Source organism: Peromyscus eremicus, chromosome 10, assembly GCF_949786415.1.
Source record: "Peromyscus eremicus chromosome 10, PerEre_H2_v1, whole genome shotgun sequence".
Taxonomy (NCBI): Eukaryota; Metazoa; Chordata; class Mammalia; order Rodentia; family Cricetidae; genus Peromyscus; species Peromyscus eremicus.
In genome coordinates this window covers 58,127,382-58,140,176 of record NC_081426.1, presented here as the reverse complement: position 1 = coordinate 58,140,176, position 12,795 = coordinate 58,127,382, and the positions used below count along the sequence as shown (strand labels likewise).

General features: G+C 38.3%; 1 protein-coding gene across 2 annotated transcripts in view; it reads left to right on the top strand.

The window, feature by feature from the left end:
• Pds5a (PDS5 cohesin associated factor A) overlaps nucleotides 1-12,795 on the top strand; it is an 88,647-nt gene that overhangs the window by 59,549 nt on the left and 16,303 nt on the right. For both annotated transcript variants that reach the window (XM_059275917.1, XM_059275918.1), the window contains exons 14-17: nucleotides 471-552; nucleotides 1,360-1,408; nucleotides 2,246-2,385; nucleotides 6,680-6,795. In XM_059275917.1, the coding sequence (XP_059131900.1) occupies nucleotides 471-552; nucleotides 1,360-1,408; nucleotides 2,246-2,385; nucleotides 6,680-6,795 (387 nt within the window). The remainder of the gene's footprint in view (nucleotides 1-470; nucleotides 553-1,359; nucleotides 1,409-2,245; nucleotides 2,386-6,679; nucleotides 6,796-12,795) is intronic.

The window sequence follows — 12,795 nt, the reverse complement described above, 5'->3', positions numbered from 1 at the left end:
TGTGTAGCACGTTCTGGTACTAAGAAAGCTAGTCCTTAGGGAGGAAGCTTTCAGCTAACTCTTTTAAGCAGTCTTCATCCCTCATAGGTCTGTTTTTCTGGCACTCAATAATCCTTTGTCATTTATTTATCTGTGGTGTACTCCAGTTTCTATATGCCACCCACTTAGGCTCTGTACACCAGGCTTTAATACCTTTCATTAGACCAGTACTTTCTAGCTCCCTCTGCTTAGAATTAAAGCTTTTCTTTCAGTCAATTTATGACTGCCTGGCAAGATCAAATTGATCCTTTGAACCCAGACATTCCCTCTCAGTGGTAAAATACCTGCCCAATATTAAACCTCCTTAAGTTCCAATAAACTGTTGCTTAACATTTTTATATTTGAATATAGAAATAGCATACTTAAGTCATGAAGTTGAACAGTTTGCAGTGTTGTTAAATGTGTCTTTTCATGTTTATAACTATGTACAGAGCTCTCAATGAAATGTGGAAGTGTCAGAACATGCTTCGGAGTCATGTGCGTGAACTATTGGATTTACACAAGCAGCCTACAGTAGGTTTATGATTTTTGTTTTAATTCACAGATTAAAAGTCAGTATTTATTTGTTTATTTTGTAATACAACATATGTAATGAAAGTGTCTCATGGTATTTTAATTTCCAAATGTCAGTTACGTGGTTTTCAGAGCTAAATTGCCTTTTTAGTTTGTTTCTTATGTGTTTTTTGCTTGTTTATGTTTTTCAGTTTTGTTTTTTTTTTTAGCTTAAGCTGGTCTAGAAATCACTATGTTGCCCAGGTTAGCCTCAAATCCCCGACAGCCTGCCTTTCAACATTTGATAGCTGGGATTTTAGTCATATTTACTTTTCTTACTGTGGTGACAGAATACTCAACAAGATCAAAAGTAACTTAACGAAGGGGGAATTGTTTAGCTTGCAGTTTGAGGGCACAGTCCACCTAACCAGGAATGTGTGGCAGGCAGCAAGAGTATAAACCAGCTGGTCATGGTGTTGAGGCTGATTGTTGGTTCTGGGCTTAAGCAGTCCTCCTACCTTAGGAGATGAGATGACGAGAACGTTGCTACCACACTGCTCTTCAGTCTGGGAATGTTTTCCTGCTAACGTCTCCTTTTCTTCTTTCTTGTCATAATATTTGGTGCTTTTCTACTGTTCTTTGCTAATAACACACACTCACACATTCTCTCTCGCACATGCACAAACCCACAGGCATGGTGAAGAGGGAGATTAGCCATAAATTTATCATAATCTAACTATGGAACTTTATACAGTGTTTTAATTTCTCTTACAGAAAATTGTTAATACAAATGACTGGTTGTTGTTTTGTTTTTGTTCTGAATTTCAGTCAGAGGCTAACTGTTCTGCCATGTTTGGGAAACTGATGACCATAGCAAGTGAGTATGTTTATTTACCCAGTGAGCATTTAATAAATATCAAACTGGGCTTTTTCATATTTTATTTATGTGTATCAATGTTTTGCTTACATGTATATATGTGCGTCATCTTGTGTGCCTGTTCATAGTTCCTTGGAACTGGAGTTAATCACAGATGCTTTTGAGCCAACATGAGGTGGGAGGAATCAAAACTGGGTCCTTTCCAAGAGCAACAAGTTCTCTCCCCATCTCTCCAGCCCACCTAAAACGGGTTATTAATTTAACCAATGGAACTATGAATAAATGGTAAAAGATAATCCTTAATTTTGTCTTTAAGAGCCATTTGTCTAGCTTTCTTTTAATTGTTTACTAATATTTATTTTATAATATTTTGTTATTTTTAATTATATGTAAGTATTTATATATGTCTGTGAGTACATTCTGTATGAAGGCAGGAGATCTCAGATCCTCCTGGAGCTAGTGTTACAGTTTTGAACCACCTGATTGTGTGTACTGGGTCCTTAGCAGGAGCAGTAAAGACTCTTTTTTTTTTTTTTTTTTTTTTTTTTAAATGTGCATTAGTGTTTTGCTTGCATGTATGTCTGTATGAGGGTGTCGGGTCCCCTGCAACTGAGTTACAGACAATTGTGAGCTGCCATGTGGGTGCTAGGAGTTGCACCCAGGACCTCTGGAAGAGCAAACAGTGCTTTTAACCGCTGAGCCGTCTCTCCAGCTGCATCCCACCCCAGTGAACACTCTTAACTACTAAATAATTTTTTCAGCCCCTCACCAATGTTTTAAAGATACTTTTAATGTAGTTATCTTTCTTTTCTAATATTTATTCTCTTCATTTTATAGAGAATTTGCCTGACCCTGGGAAAGCACAAGATTTTGTAAAGAAATTTAATCAGGTTCTTGGAGATGATGAGAAACTGCGGTCTCAGTTAGAATTACTAATCAGCCCAACCTGTTCATGCAAACAAGCTGACATTTGTGTGGTTAGTGAACTATGCTTTTATAATAGTTTCTTCTAATAACTGGGAGAAATCTGTATTTCATTACATATATATTTGTGTGACTTTTAACTATAAGGTAGATACTAAATTACTTAGTAATATATCCAAATGTAACTAAATTCTCCTTTCCTAACACTCTCCAGCCATATTCCAAGAAAGAAAAAAAAATCAGATCTGAGCCAGAAAGACTGGTCCTAGGAAATGACTAAGATAAAATACTTTTTATTTAATGTGTGTTTCTTCATTTAAGAAATGGAAAGGAATTTTCAAGATGTTTTTATGCATGCACTTCCTTCTGTTGTCTCTGAACATGGACACAAAGTGTGACACTAATTGAGTTATAGTCATGTCGTCATCCAGGATTTCATTTGTAGAAGAAGTAAATTCTATGTAGACTTCTGTCTTTCACTCCTTATTTTGTAGGAAACAGTATCACAGAAACTCGGGGAAGACAACGGTATTTGTTCGTGTCTTCAGTATTTTGCAGATGATATACATTATGCTAAGACTAGGCTTAAACATGAATAAAAGATTAGCATTTTGGATACTTATTTTTACCTTTTTTCTGAATAGGATTAGAGCTGATAATTATTTAAATATGTAAAGAGGGATTAAAGATTATAATAGATGTTCTTAAAAATTGGTCTAGGAGCATGAAACAGTTTTTATTCGCTGTGGGGAATAATCTAAAGGATGCTTATGTAAGAGGGTGTGCTGCAAGGCCCACTTAGAGAAGAGAGTTCTTCTTTGCCCAGGTTTATTCCTGGGCCAAGTGTTTTGATATTTTCACCTATGCACTTACCTGAATAATTTATTGCTTTAAAGATTAAATATATTCCTTTGGTCATTAGAATTTAGTAGTAATGTATATTGCAGAGGATCTGCTGATACAATTGAAGTAATACAGTGAAATGATTTAAATACTCATGAGAGCTTGTGATTTAAAGTTTTGCCTGTAAGGACAATGAAATGTTAAAAGAACATTTTTATGCTTCAAAGCAGGTTATAGTGGCTGACCCTATATCTCATAAATGCCTGATAGTGTCATTCATTGGGAGAATAGTGCAGGAGCTCATGATTATGAGGTGGCTTTGATTAAATTTCTTTACAAAGCCCAGAACCCATGTGAAACATGGTGCGTGCACCTCCTCTCAACACTACAGAGGAAAAGACAGATCGTGAGGGCTCACTGTCCTACTCACTGTCCTACACATGCACATCACACACACACAATACAAAACAAACAAAATACCACATACACAAAATGGACCTGGAATCAAGGGATACTTTTGATTTGGAAAAAAAAAATAGGGATATAACTTGAGTTTAATAACAGGGAGTAGTATGAATCCCTTGGTTATTACACCAAAAATATTTAATAGGTTTCAAAAATGGATATCTATGGGCCGACTTCATGGCTCAGCAGATAAAAATTCTTACCCCTAAACCTGAGAACCTGAGTTCAATTCCTGAAACCCACATGTGGCCAAGAAAACTTGAGTTCCACGGTTGTCCTTTGAACTCAACATATATGTTCATTCATATACACACACCACGTATGCATACACAAGGGCACACAAGCCCACACAGTAGATAAATGAATATGTACATGTAAATCTTAAACACCAGATGTCTGTAATTAAAATGTCCTGGAATGCTCTGAGCAGGCAATGCATGCAGTCAGTGCTTCCAGCTTTATGAATCAGGAAGATGGAGATCAAGACTGCATTTGTGGAAAAATAGCTCGCTAGGTAGGCATGATGTTCTTGTCTGTAATCCCAGCCTTCAGGAGGTAAGGGCAAGAAAATCAGCATGAGATCATGATCAGTCTGCAATCCAGAATGAGATCCTCTTTGTTTGTTTGTTCGTTTTCAGTAAATGAGTACGACAGAGACAGTCAGATGGCTTGGTGGATAAAGGTACTTCCTGTGAAGCTGCATGATCAGACAGTAGAATCCCTCAAATTAGCCTCTGACTTCCACAAGCCCTCCATGGCATATGCCCATACACACACACACACGCACGCACGCACGCACGCACGCACGCACGCACGCACGCACGTACACTAAGGAGGTAAATGTAATTTTAAGAGCCTGCTAATGGTTCCTGCTTTTCTCACCTTTCTATTAGCAAGCACTGTGTAACTTGTATATATTATTTAAATCACCCCTGTTCTTATATGTAAAATAGAAACACAAGATCCTATAAGCTGCAGGGCTCAGCAAGGTGAGCATTGTACTATGTAACACTGTAGAGACAAGAGGGGAGAGTTATTAGAGGCCCACATTAGCTGTGTCTTACACAACAAACACTAAGCTTATGACCCTAGCACTTGGGAGGCCGAGGCAGGATTGAGAATTGGAGGCTAGTCTCTTAAAACCCTTTCTCAACAATTAAAAAAAGAAAACATTAGAAATCTAAGTTTATTTTTCCCTTGATCAAGTTTACACTGATTTAATTTATTGCTAATTTTAGTAATTTGTTTTATATTTGATCTCTTCTTACCCAACTTGTAGATTAAGTGACAGAAATAGGTCACTGTTTTGATAGTGTACACAGCACCGTAAGTGTTGGAATAGAATTATATATGGAAGAGCAGCACTCACCCCAGGTAGGGGTAGAAACAGGTCAGAGAATGACTTATTCTAGAATAAGTGACTCCCGAGTTGAGTTTTAAAGGATCTGTAAGAAATAAATCATTGTTTGAAGAATAGAGTTAAATTTCTAGTTTGGGAAAATGAAAACTTCTTTGTAAAAGTAGAAGATAACTAGGTCCAGTGCTGTTACTCAATGGCAAGCTCCCATCTCAATTCAATTCTGAAACCTAGAGTGAAAGGGAAGAGCTGCTGCTGAAGGTTTTCCTTGGTCCTCTGCATGCAGGCTACAGAATGCATGCACCCACATAAAACACACACACTAGTAATAATAAATAAATGAAAATTTAAATAAAAAATAGGAGATGACATGTTATCTGTGAGTTGTGGTTTGAAATCTGAGTTTGGGTGGTTGGTGTGTATTAACACAGTTAAATCACCTGGAAGGCCTAGAGAACAGAAGGTTCCTTTCTTTGTCAGAGATAGTTGATATAATACTGCCATCTTTGAACTGAAATAGCGACAGTTACTTTTATTCATGAATTCAGAATAGTGTAAAATAATTCTGATTTCACATTGTTAAAATTTTGGAAGACTACATGTTTCTATTTATCTCTTTTCTTGTGTTTTTCCAGAATTGAAAAATATTGCCGTTCACCCACTTTTGAATATAGCCACTCTTTCCCCATTTTGTGTGGTTTGCTTTTTAGACCAGGTCTCCCTGGCCTAGGCTGCACTGGAGTTCCTGTGCTTGGTGCTTCTGGAGGGTCCATAGTAGCCCACATTTATGTATGTGCCATTGTATGTCTGCTACATAATCCTCTCTTTTCAGAATTTTTATTAATTTTTTTTGTGGGGGCAAGAGGTCGAGTAAGTCAAAGCAGTCAGTTTTCTCCTTCCACCATGTGGATCCTGGGGATCAAACTCAGGTTGTCAGGCTTGGCAGCAAGCCCCTTTATGCTCTGAGTCACCTTGCTGCGCTGTCCTAGAAAAGAGAGAGAGAGAGAGAGAGAGAGAGAGAGAGAGAGAGAGAGAGAGAGAGAGAGAAAGGAAGGAGAAAGAAAGAAAGTAAAGAAAGAAAGAAAAAAGAAGAGAGAGAGAGAAAGAAAGAAATTAGGGCTGGATTGATAGCATTTATGAGCTCCTACTGCTCTTGCAGAGGATTAAAGTTCAGTTTCTAGAACTCACATAGAGCAGCCCACAACTTCGTGTAACTCTAGTTCTTGAGAGAAGTAGCTCTGATACTATCCTCTGACCTCTGCGGGCACTCCACTCAGGTGCACAAACCCACACTCACATACATACATATACATGTGATGTTAAGCATGTAGTATTAAAAGAAATTAACTGAAAGAAAACCCAGTATTCTATTAAATTATGAAATAATAAAACCATTTATGCATAACTGTAAATGTAAATTTTTTTTCAATAGAGCATTTATGTTATTACAGTAAATAGAAATTCTGTAGTGGAAGAATAAGCCAAAATCAAAAATCCTTCAAAACTAATTCATCTTTTCTTGTTTTTCACTGTCTAGATTTTATAGTGATTGCTTAGTATGTACATTTTAGGGCGTAAAACGGAAATTGTTTTCATTTCTTCATGCTTTGGAATTTTTCAGTTGTCTACCTATAGTCACTATAAAGTGATTAACTTACAGTAAAACCTTTTTTCTTTTATAGAGAGAAATAGCTCGGAAACTTGCAAATCCTAAGCAGCCAACCAACCCTTTTCTAGAAATGGTCAAGTTTCTGTTGGAAAGAATTGCTCCTGTGCACATTGATTCAGAAGCCATAAGGTAAGCCAGAAAACGTTTGCGAAATGAATAGATGCTCATCCAGAGTACGTGGTTGTGAGCTTGAGTGCTGGACACACAGAGATCGGTCCCTTTAATGATAGAAGTGTACCCACCATTCAAGTACAAAGAAGGATGGCCATCTTAGCTTTATTTATTTATTGCCTTTTACTTTTTATGAGTTCTTGCGTTTAGATCTATTCTGTATGTGATAATTTTAAAAATCCTAGAATATACACACACAACAAAGAAAATTTTATTTCTATATGATTATTTACTAACAGCCAAGCTTTCTTAAGAATTTTGGGGGTCACATTATATTCTGTTACGTCTTGTTTTATCACTGTGCAATTGATGTATGAGAACAGAATGGCATTTTGAAAATGAGGATGTGTTTGTTTGTTTAAAAATCTCACATTTTATTTCTAATGATTTACTGTTCTGAATTTCTATGAATGATTCTGTCTTGTAGTGATCATTGTTTTCCATGTTGACATACTTAGTAGCACTCATTGTTTCTTAATCCATATATATCCAGAGATATCTGGAGACTTAGTCATGGTACTCAAGAAGGCACTAGTTACTCCATCTCTGTGAGTCACTGCTGGGGTTGTATTAAAAGGCATGTTATGCTCGTTCTCAAGGGTTATCATAACAATAGCACTGGCTGGCAGGGTGTTAAATAGAATTTATTTTGACATGGTTCTGGAAACAAAGTCTCAAGATCAAGATGTTAGCAACTTTTACTTTTTTCTTACTGGGAGCCATCCCTGCAGTGGACGGGTCCCAGCAAAGGATGTAAGGAGTCAGCGGGGAAAGGAGGTGAGCCAGGCCATGGTGGTCAGGAGAACATTGCAGCCTGACTGACTAGCAGCCAGAGTACTTCTTTATTTATACAGAAATTAGTAAGCAGGTATACATTTGTGATGTTCCAAAACAGATAAAATCATTTTAGTTTTTGGACCTGTATTTCACTTCCTTGTGTTCATCTTTTAGTCCTCATTAATAAACTATGACAGTACAGAGTAATCATTTCCAATTATTATCTCCCAAGTTTTGACATCAATAATAAACAGTTATTTTTACTCATTAATCCTATAACCCAATTTTTAAGGATGTAGAGGTATATGACAGCCTGTTCTCAGGCCACTAGCTTTTGTGGCTACAAGGACATTGGACCAAAACAAAAATCTTCAGGCCAGCACGGTGGTGGTGGTGGCACACACCTTTAATCCCCGCACTCAGGAGACAGAGGCAGGTGGATCTCTGTGAGTTTGAGGCCAGCCTGCTCTACAGAGGGAGTTCTAAGACAACCAAGGTTACACAGAGAAACCCTGTCTCAAATATATTTTAAAACCCCAGCCGGGCGGTGGTGGCACACACCTTTAATCCCAGCACTCGCAGAGCCAGGCGAATCTTTGTGAGTTCAAGTCCAGCCTGGTCTACAAAGTGAGATTCAGGACAGGCTCCAAAGCTACACAGAGAAACCCTGTCTCGAAAAAAAACAAATAACAAACAAACAAAAACAAAACAAACAAACAGCAACAACAAAAAAAAACGCTGTCAGAGTACCCAAGAAAAATCCTCAGGCCAAAGCTGCTGCAGTTATTATTCAAATTCTGGCACAATACAGTGTTTATATCTATATAGAATTTTTCTATATGTCTAATCCTGGCATTCTGTTGTTCTTTGGCCATAAGACATCACAGTGACTTTACATGAGCTAAGAAAGGGAGGTCCTGACACCACATTCTTCTATCATCTTTCCATTTCATTCTTTGCTCATCAATATGTCTCTGTAGTGCTGAGGTAACTTCAGCTAATCTAACTGGTTTTTTTCGAGACAAGGTTTCTCTGTGTAGTTTTGGTGCCTGTCCTGGATCTTAACTCTGTAGACCAGGCTGGCTTTGAACTCACAGAGATCCACCTGGCTCTACCTCCCAAGTGCTGGGATCAAAGGCGTGCGCCACCACTACCCGGCTGCAGCTAATCTAACTTTGTTGCTGTGTATGCCATGTCATTGCCTCAGTATATATTAGGAAGAAACTTGTAATCTGGACTGTGGCCAACTCCTTTAGCTCACTAAATCTTGTTGACCTTTTTGAGTTTACTTTGTTTTGACTATTTTGTTCCTGCATAAGTACAAGGACAGATGTTTCAAGAACGTCTCACAGCCTTTAAAAGAGACAGACCTCTGGCTTCTTTGTGTGTGTGTCACAACCTCCAGGGTGTAAGGAAGACCTTGAAGTAGATAAGGGTGTCTCCCTGAAAGCAGGAGGGGTAGTATGTTCAGGAATTTCTTGGGGAAGCTTAGAAGCAATACTCGTGGGAGAAGGCATAAATGATTCATATGAAAATTTCCGTCTCTCCAATATCCCCAAATTGTACAAATATTGTCTCCCAAGTATGCAACAGGTGGAGATGAAAACCAAAGGTGGTAAGGCGGCCATCATGTGGCTCGGCTCTGCTGGCTCTATGACTTTTGTATTCCATCCCATTATTTAGATATGGCTGTGCCATTTTCTAAAGTTGTCCTCCTTTTCTTCAAGACAGTTACCAGCTTCTCGCTGTTTTCAAATGGTCTTTTCTCTGTGTGCCCAGGAGAAATCAGTGTCCTACTCTCCTTATCTTTTAAAGATAGCAGTCAGCCTAGGTTAGCCTCATCATATGACTTCACTTACATAACTAGTCTTTAGTGCCACATCTCCAGTGTAGTCACACTCTGGGACTGGTGGCTAAAATCTGAGTTATAGAGCAGTTCAGCCCAGAACATAATTTTTACTATTATCAAATTAATAATTCCTGATCTATTTCTTCTTTATAAATTAAAAAAAGAAACAAAAGTTTGGATCACAAAAACATTTGTCCATAATTAGTTTAAAAAATGCAGATATATTATTTGTCAGTAAGTATCCTTTGATCTGTACCATTTACTTCCCACCTACCCTGCCTTCTGTACAGCTCTGAGTGTGTGTGCTCACACACACTCAGCACAGGCCTGTGTGCTGGGGAATGAATTCAGGACCTTTCCAGTGCTGAGTGCCATGTCGTTATTAATCAATTCACCCCAGCTCTGTAGCATCATGTTTTCATGGGTTAGATTAAAGATACAATGTAGTAGGAATAGGATCTCTTGACTGTGCATGTTGACTATGAAAGGGATGTGCAGTGGCATCAGGAAATTTCGCAGGGGTTTGTTATGTCAGCAGATGACTATTGTTTGAGTCCCAGTGTTCAGAGTCTTCTGAAAACTCATTTCAGTAGCATCAGGAGTTGTTTGATCTCAGAAGAACATCTTAGTTACGATTTTTAGCAGAGTAATTTTGTAAGAATACCAGTGTTATTACTTTTTGTGAGAATTTTAAAAGTGCCTCATAGCTGGGAATGGTGGCCTTTAATCTCAACACTTAAAAAGCAGAGGCAAATAGACCTCTATTAGTTTGTGACCAAACAGATCTATATAATTAGATCTGGGCAACCAGGAGTACATGTAGAGAACCTATCTCCAAAAAGAAAAGGCCATATTCCTTATATTTCGCCAAATGTTCACAGAATACTATATTATAAATAAAAGGCTTATTGTTTTGACTTAGTAGGTTTGCTTTAAAAAAAAAAAGTAAAAGCTATGTTTAAAGTACATTGTGTAACTAGTGAAGAATAAGTTACATAACCCAAATTGTGTGAGTGGGTTTGTTGTTGTAGAAGACTCCAAAAGTAAGCTGTACATCTGATGAGAGGTAAAAAGAAGTAGAAATTATAGGGATTAGCCAAGGAAGGACTACCGGGAATATAATCCAGGTCACTGGCCTGGAGTCTGTGGGTTGCTTAGGTGCTCTGAGCTTCAGTTTCTAGATCTATAAAATTATAGCAATGCTAATTACTTCTTACTTAAGTTATGCAGAGGTTTTTATGCATGTAAATATCATTCATATTAATAATACATAAATCAGTTTAACACGCTTAACATGTCTCATGTATTATATGCTGGCTAATATTGATAGTTGTTTTAGGGGAAAAATAGCAAAGAAAAAAGAGGAAAGGAATTAAATATTTAGATAGGCCAGCACTTAACTGAGTAGTAGGTCGTGGGGGTGGAGGGAAGAAGAAGAGAGAAAGAAATGCATATAGCTGTCCTGGAACTCAATCTGTAGACAAGACAGGCCTCAAATTTAAGAGATCTGCCTGCCTATGCCTCCCAAGTGCTGGGATTATCTAGGCATATGACATCAACATCCAGCTGTTTTGGGCTCTTGAGGCAGGATCTCACTATATGTCCATGGCTGGCCTAGAACTTGGAACTTGCTATATAGTCCAGGCTGGTCTTCAATTTGTTAGCCTCCTGCCTCTGCCTCATGAGTATTGCAATAATAGACTCAGGCCACCCAGTGGGAATCGTTTATAATGTAGGGTTGTAAAAGAAAAGTTTTGGTTCCAGATATAGTTTAACACTCCTTTAATCCCAGCACTAGGGAGCAGAGGCAGGTAGATCTCTGTGATTTGGGGGTCTAGCCTGGTCTTCATGATGAGTTCCAGGCTATCCAGGGTTACATAAACCCTGTCAGAGAATGCAAATAAAAAGGAAGAAAAAGAAAAGATTGAGAGTAGCAGAAAATTATCCATAATGAAATTACTTAAAAATGTTAACTACAAGCCGGGCAGTGGTGGCGCACGCCTTTAATCCCAACACTCGGGAGGCAGAGGCAGAGGCAGGTGGATCTCTTTGAGTTCGAGGCCAGCCTGGTCTACAAAGAGAGTTCCAGGAGAGGTGCAAAACTAGACAGAGAAACCTTGTCTCTGGAAAAAAAAAAAAGTTAACTATAATAGTCATTGTAATAATGATTGGAACCCAAGAATGAAAGTAAATTAAAGTGGGGAGAGGTGAGGAGAAAGAACTGAATTGTGAGGAAATAATGATGTCCTCAAATTTTGAAAACTATTTTTGTAGGAGGATTAGTTAAAAGTAGAAAATTAGGAATGATTTTTATGTAAGCCATAAAGGTTAGGTTAATGTGTTGACTGAGCATATAAAAGTGCTTGCCACCAACCCTAATAATTGAAATTGGATCTCCAGAATCCATATGGTAGAAGAGAACTGACTCTTCCTCATATGTGCCATGTCGTGTGTGTGCATACACACAGATATATAATAAATAAATATGTGTAAAGTGCAAGAGTGCTGGAAAGATGGTTCTGTTCTGCAGTTAAAAACACATACTGTTTTTTTTTTATATTTTATTTTTTCTTTTTTTATGAGAGGGTCTCTACATGGCCTGGCTGGCCTCAAATTTACAGAGATTTACCTGCATCTATCTCCTGGGTACTGGGAATTAAAGATGAGAACTACCACTACAGGCTTTGAGCATATACTGTTCTTGCAAGAAACCCATGTTCAGTTCCTTGCACCCATAACAGGCAGCTGATCACTGCCTATCAGTACTTGAAGCACATCAAAGTCCATCTTCTGGCCTCTGTAGGGACCACATACACACACACACACACACACACCAAAGACCCCCTCAATCTTTAGAGAGAGAGGAGACTGAAGGGCAGAGGGCTCACAGGAGTCAAATCAGTCCTGAAAATTCTTCCATAGCTTAAGAAAGGGAAAATACCATGGCCAGTGCAGTTTCTGTGGGATACCAAAGGTGAATCTAGGGCTCTGTGGATTCACAAAGACTCAGGACTTGCTCCCCAGCAGCAGCTGCATCCTGTGCTACACAGAATGGTAGGAGCTGAGCAGAGGAGACTGCAGAAGTGCGGGCCCCTCAGCTGCACTGATGTTTGAGAAAATCAAAGGGATAAATACTTCCCACAGTTCTTAACTGCTGTAGGAGGTAAGCTGGAATGTGAGACCAGTACAGGCACCTTCAAGGAAAGGAGGAAAGGAGTGTGTGGCCAGTGAGTATGTTTGGAGAAGAAAGTTTGGATGTTTTTAATTGAAGACTTGAATATTTAAGGATTTTATATTTTATTTTAATTGTGTACCTGTGTTGGGTTTGTGCA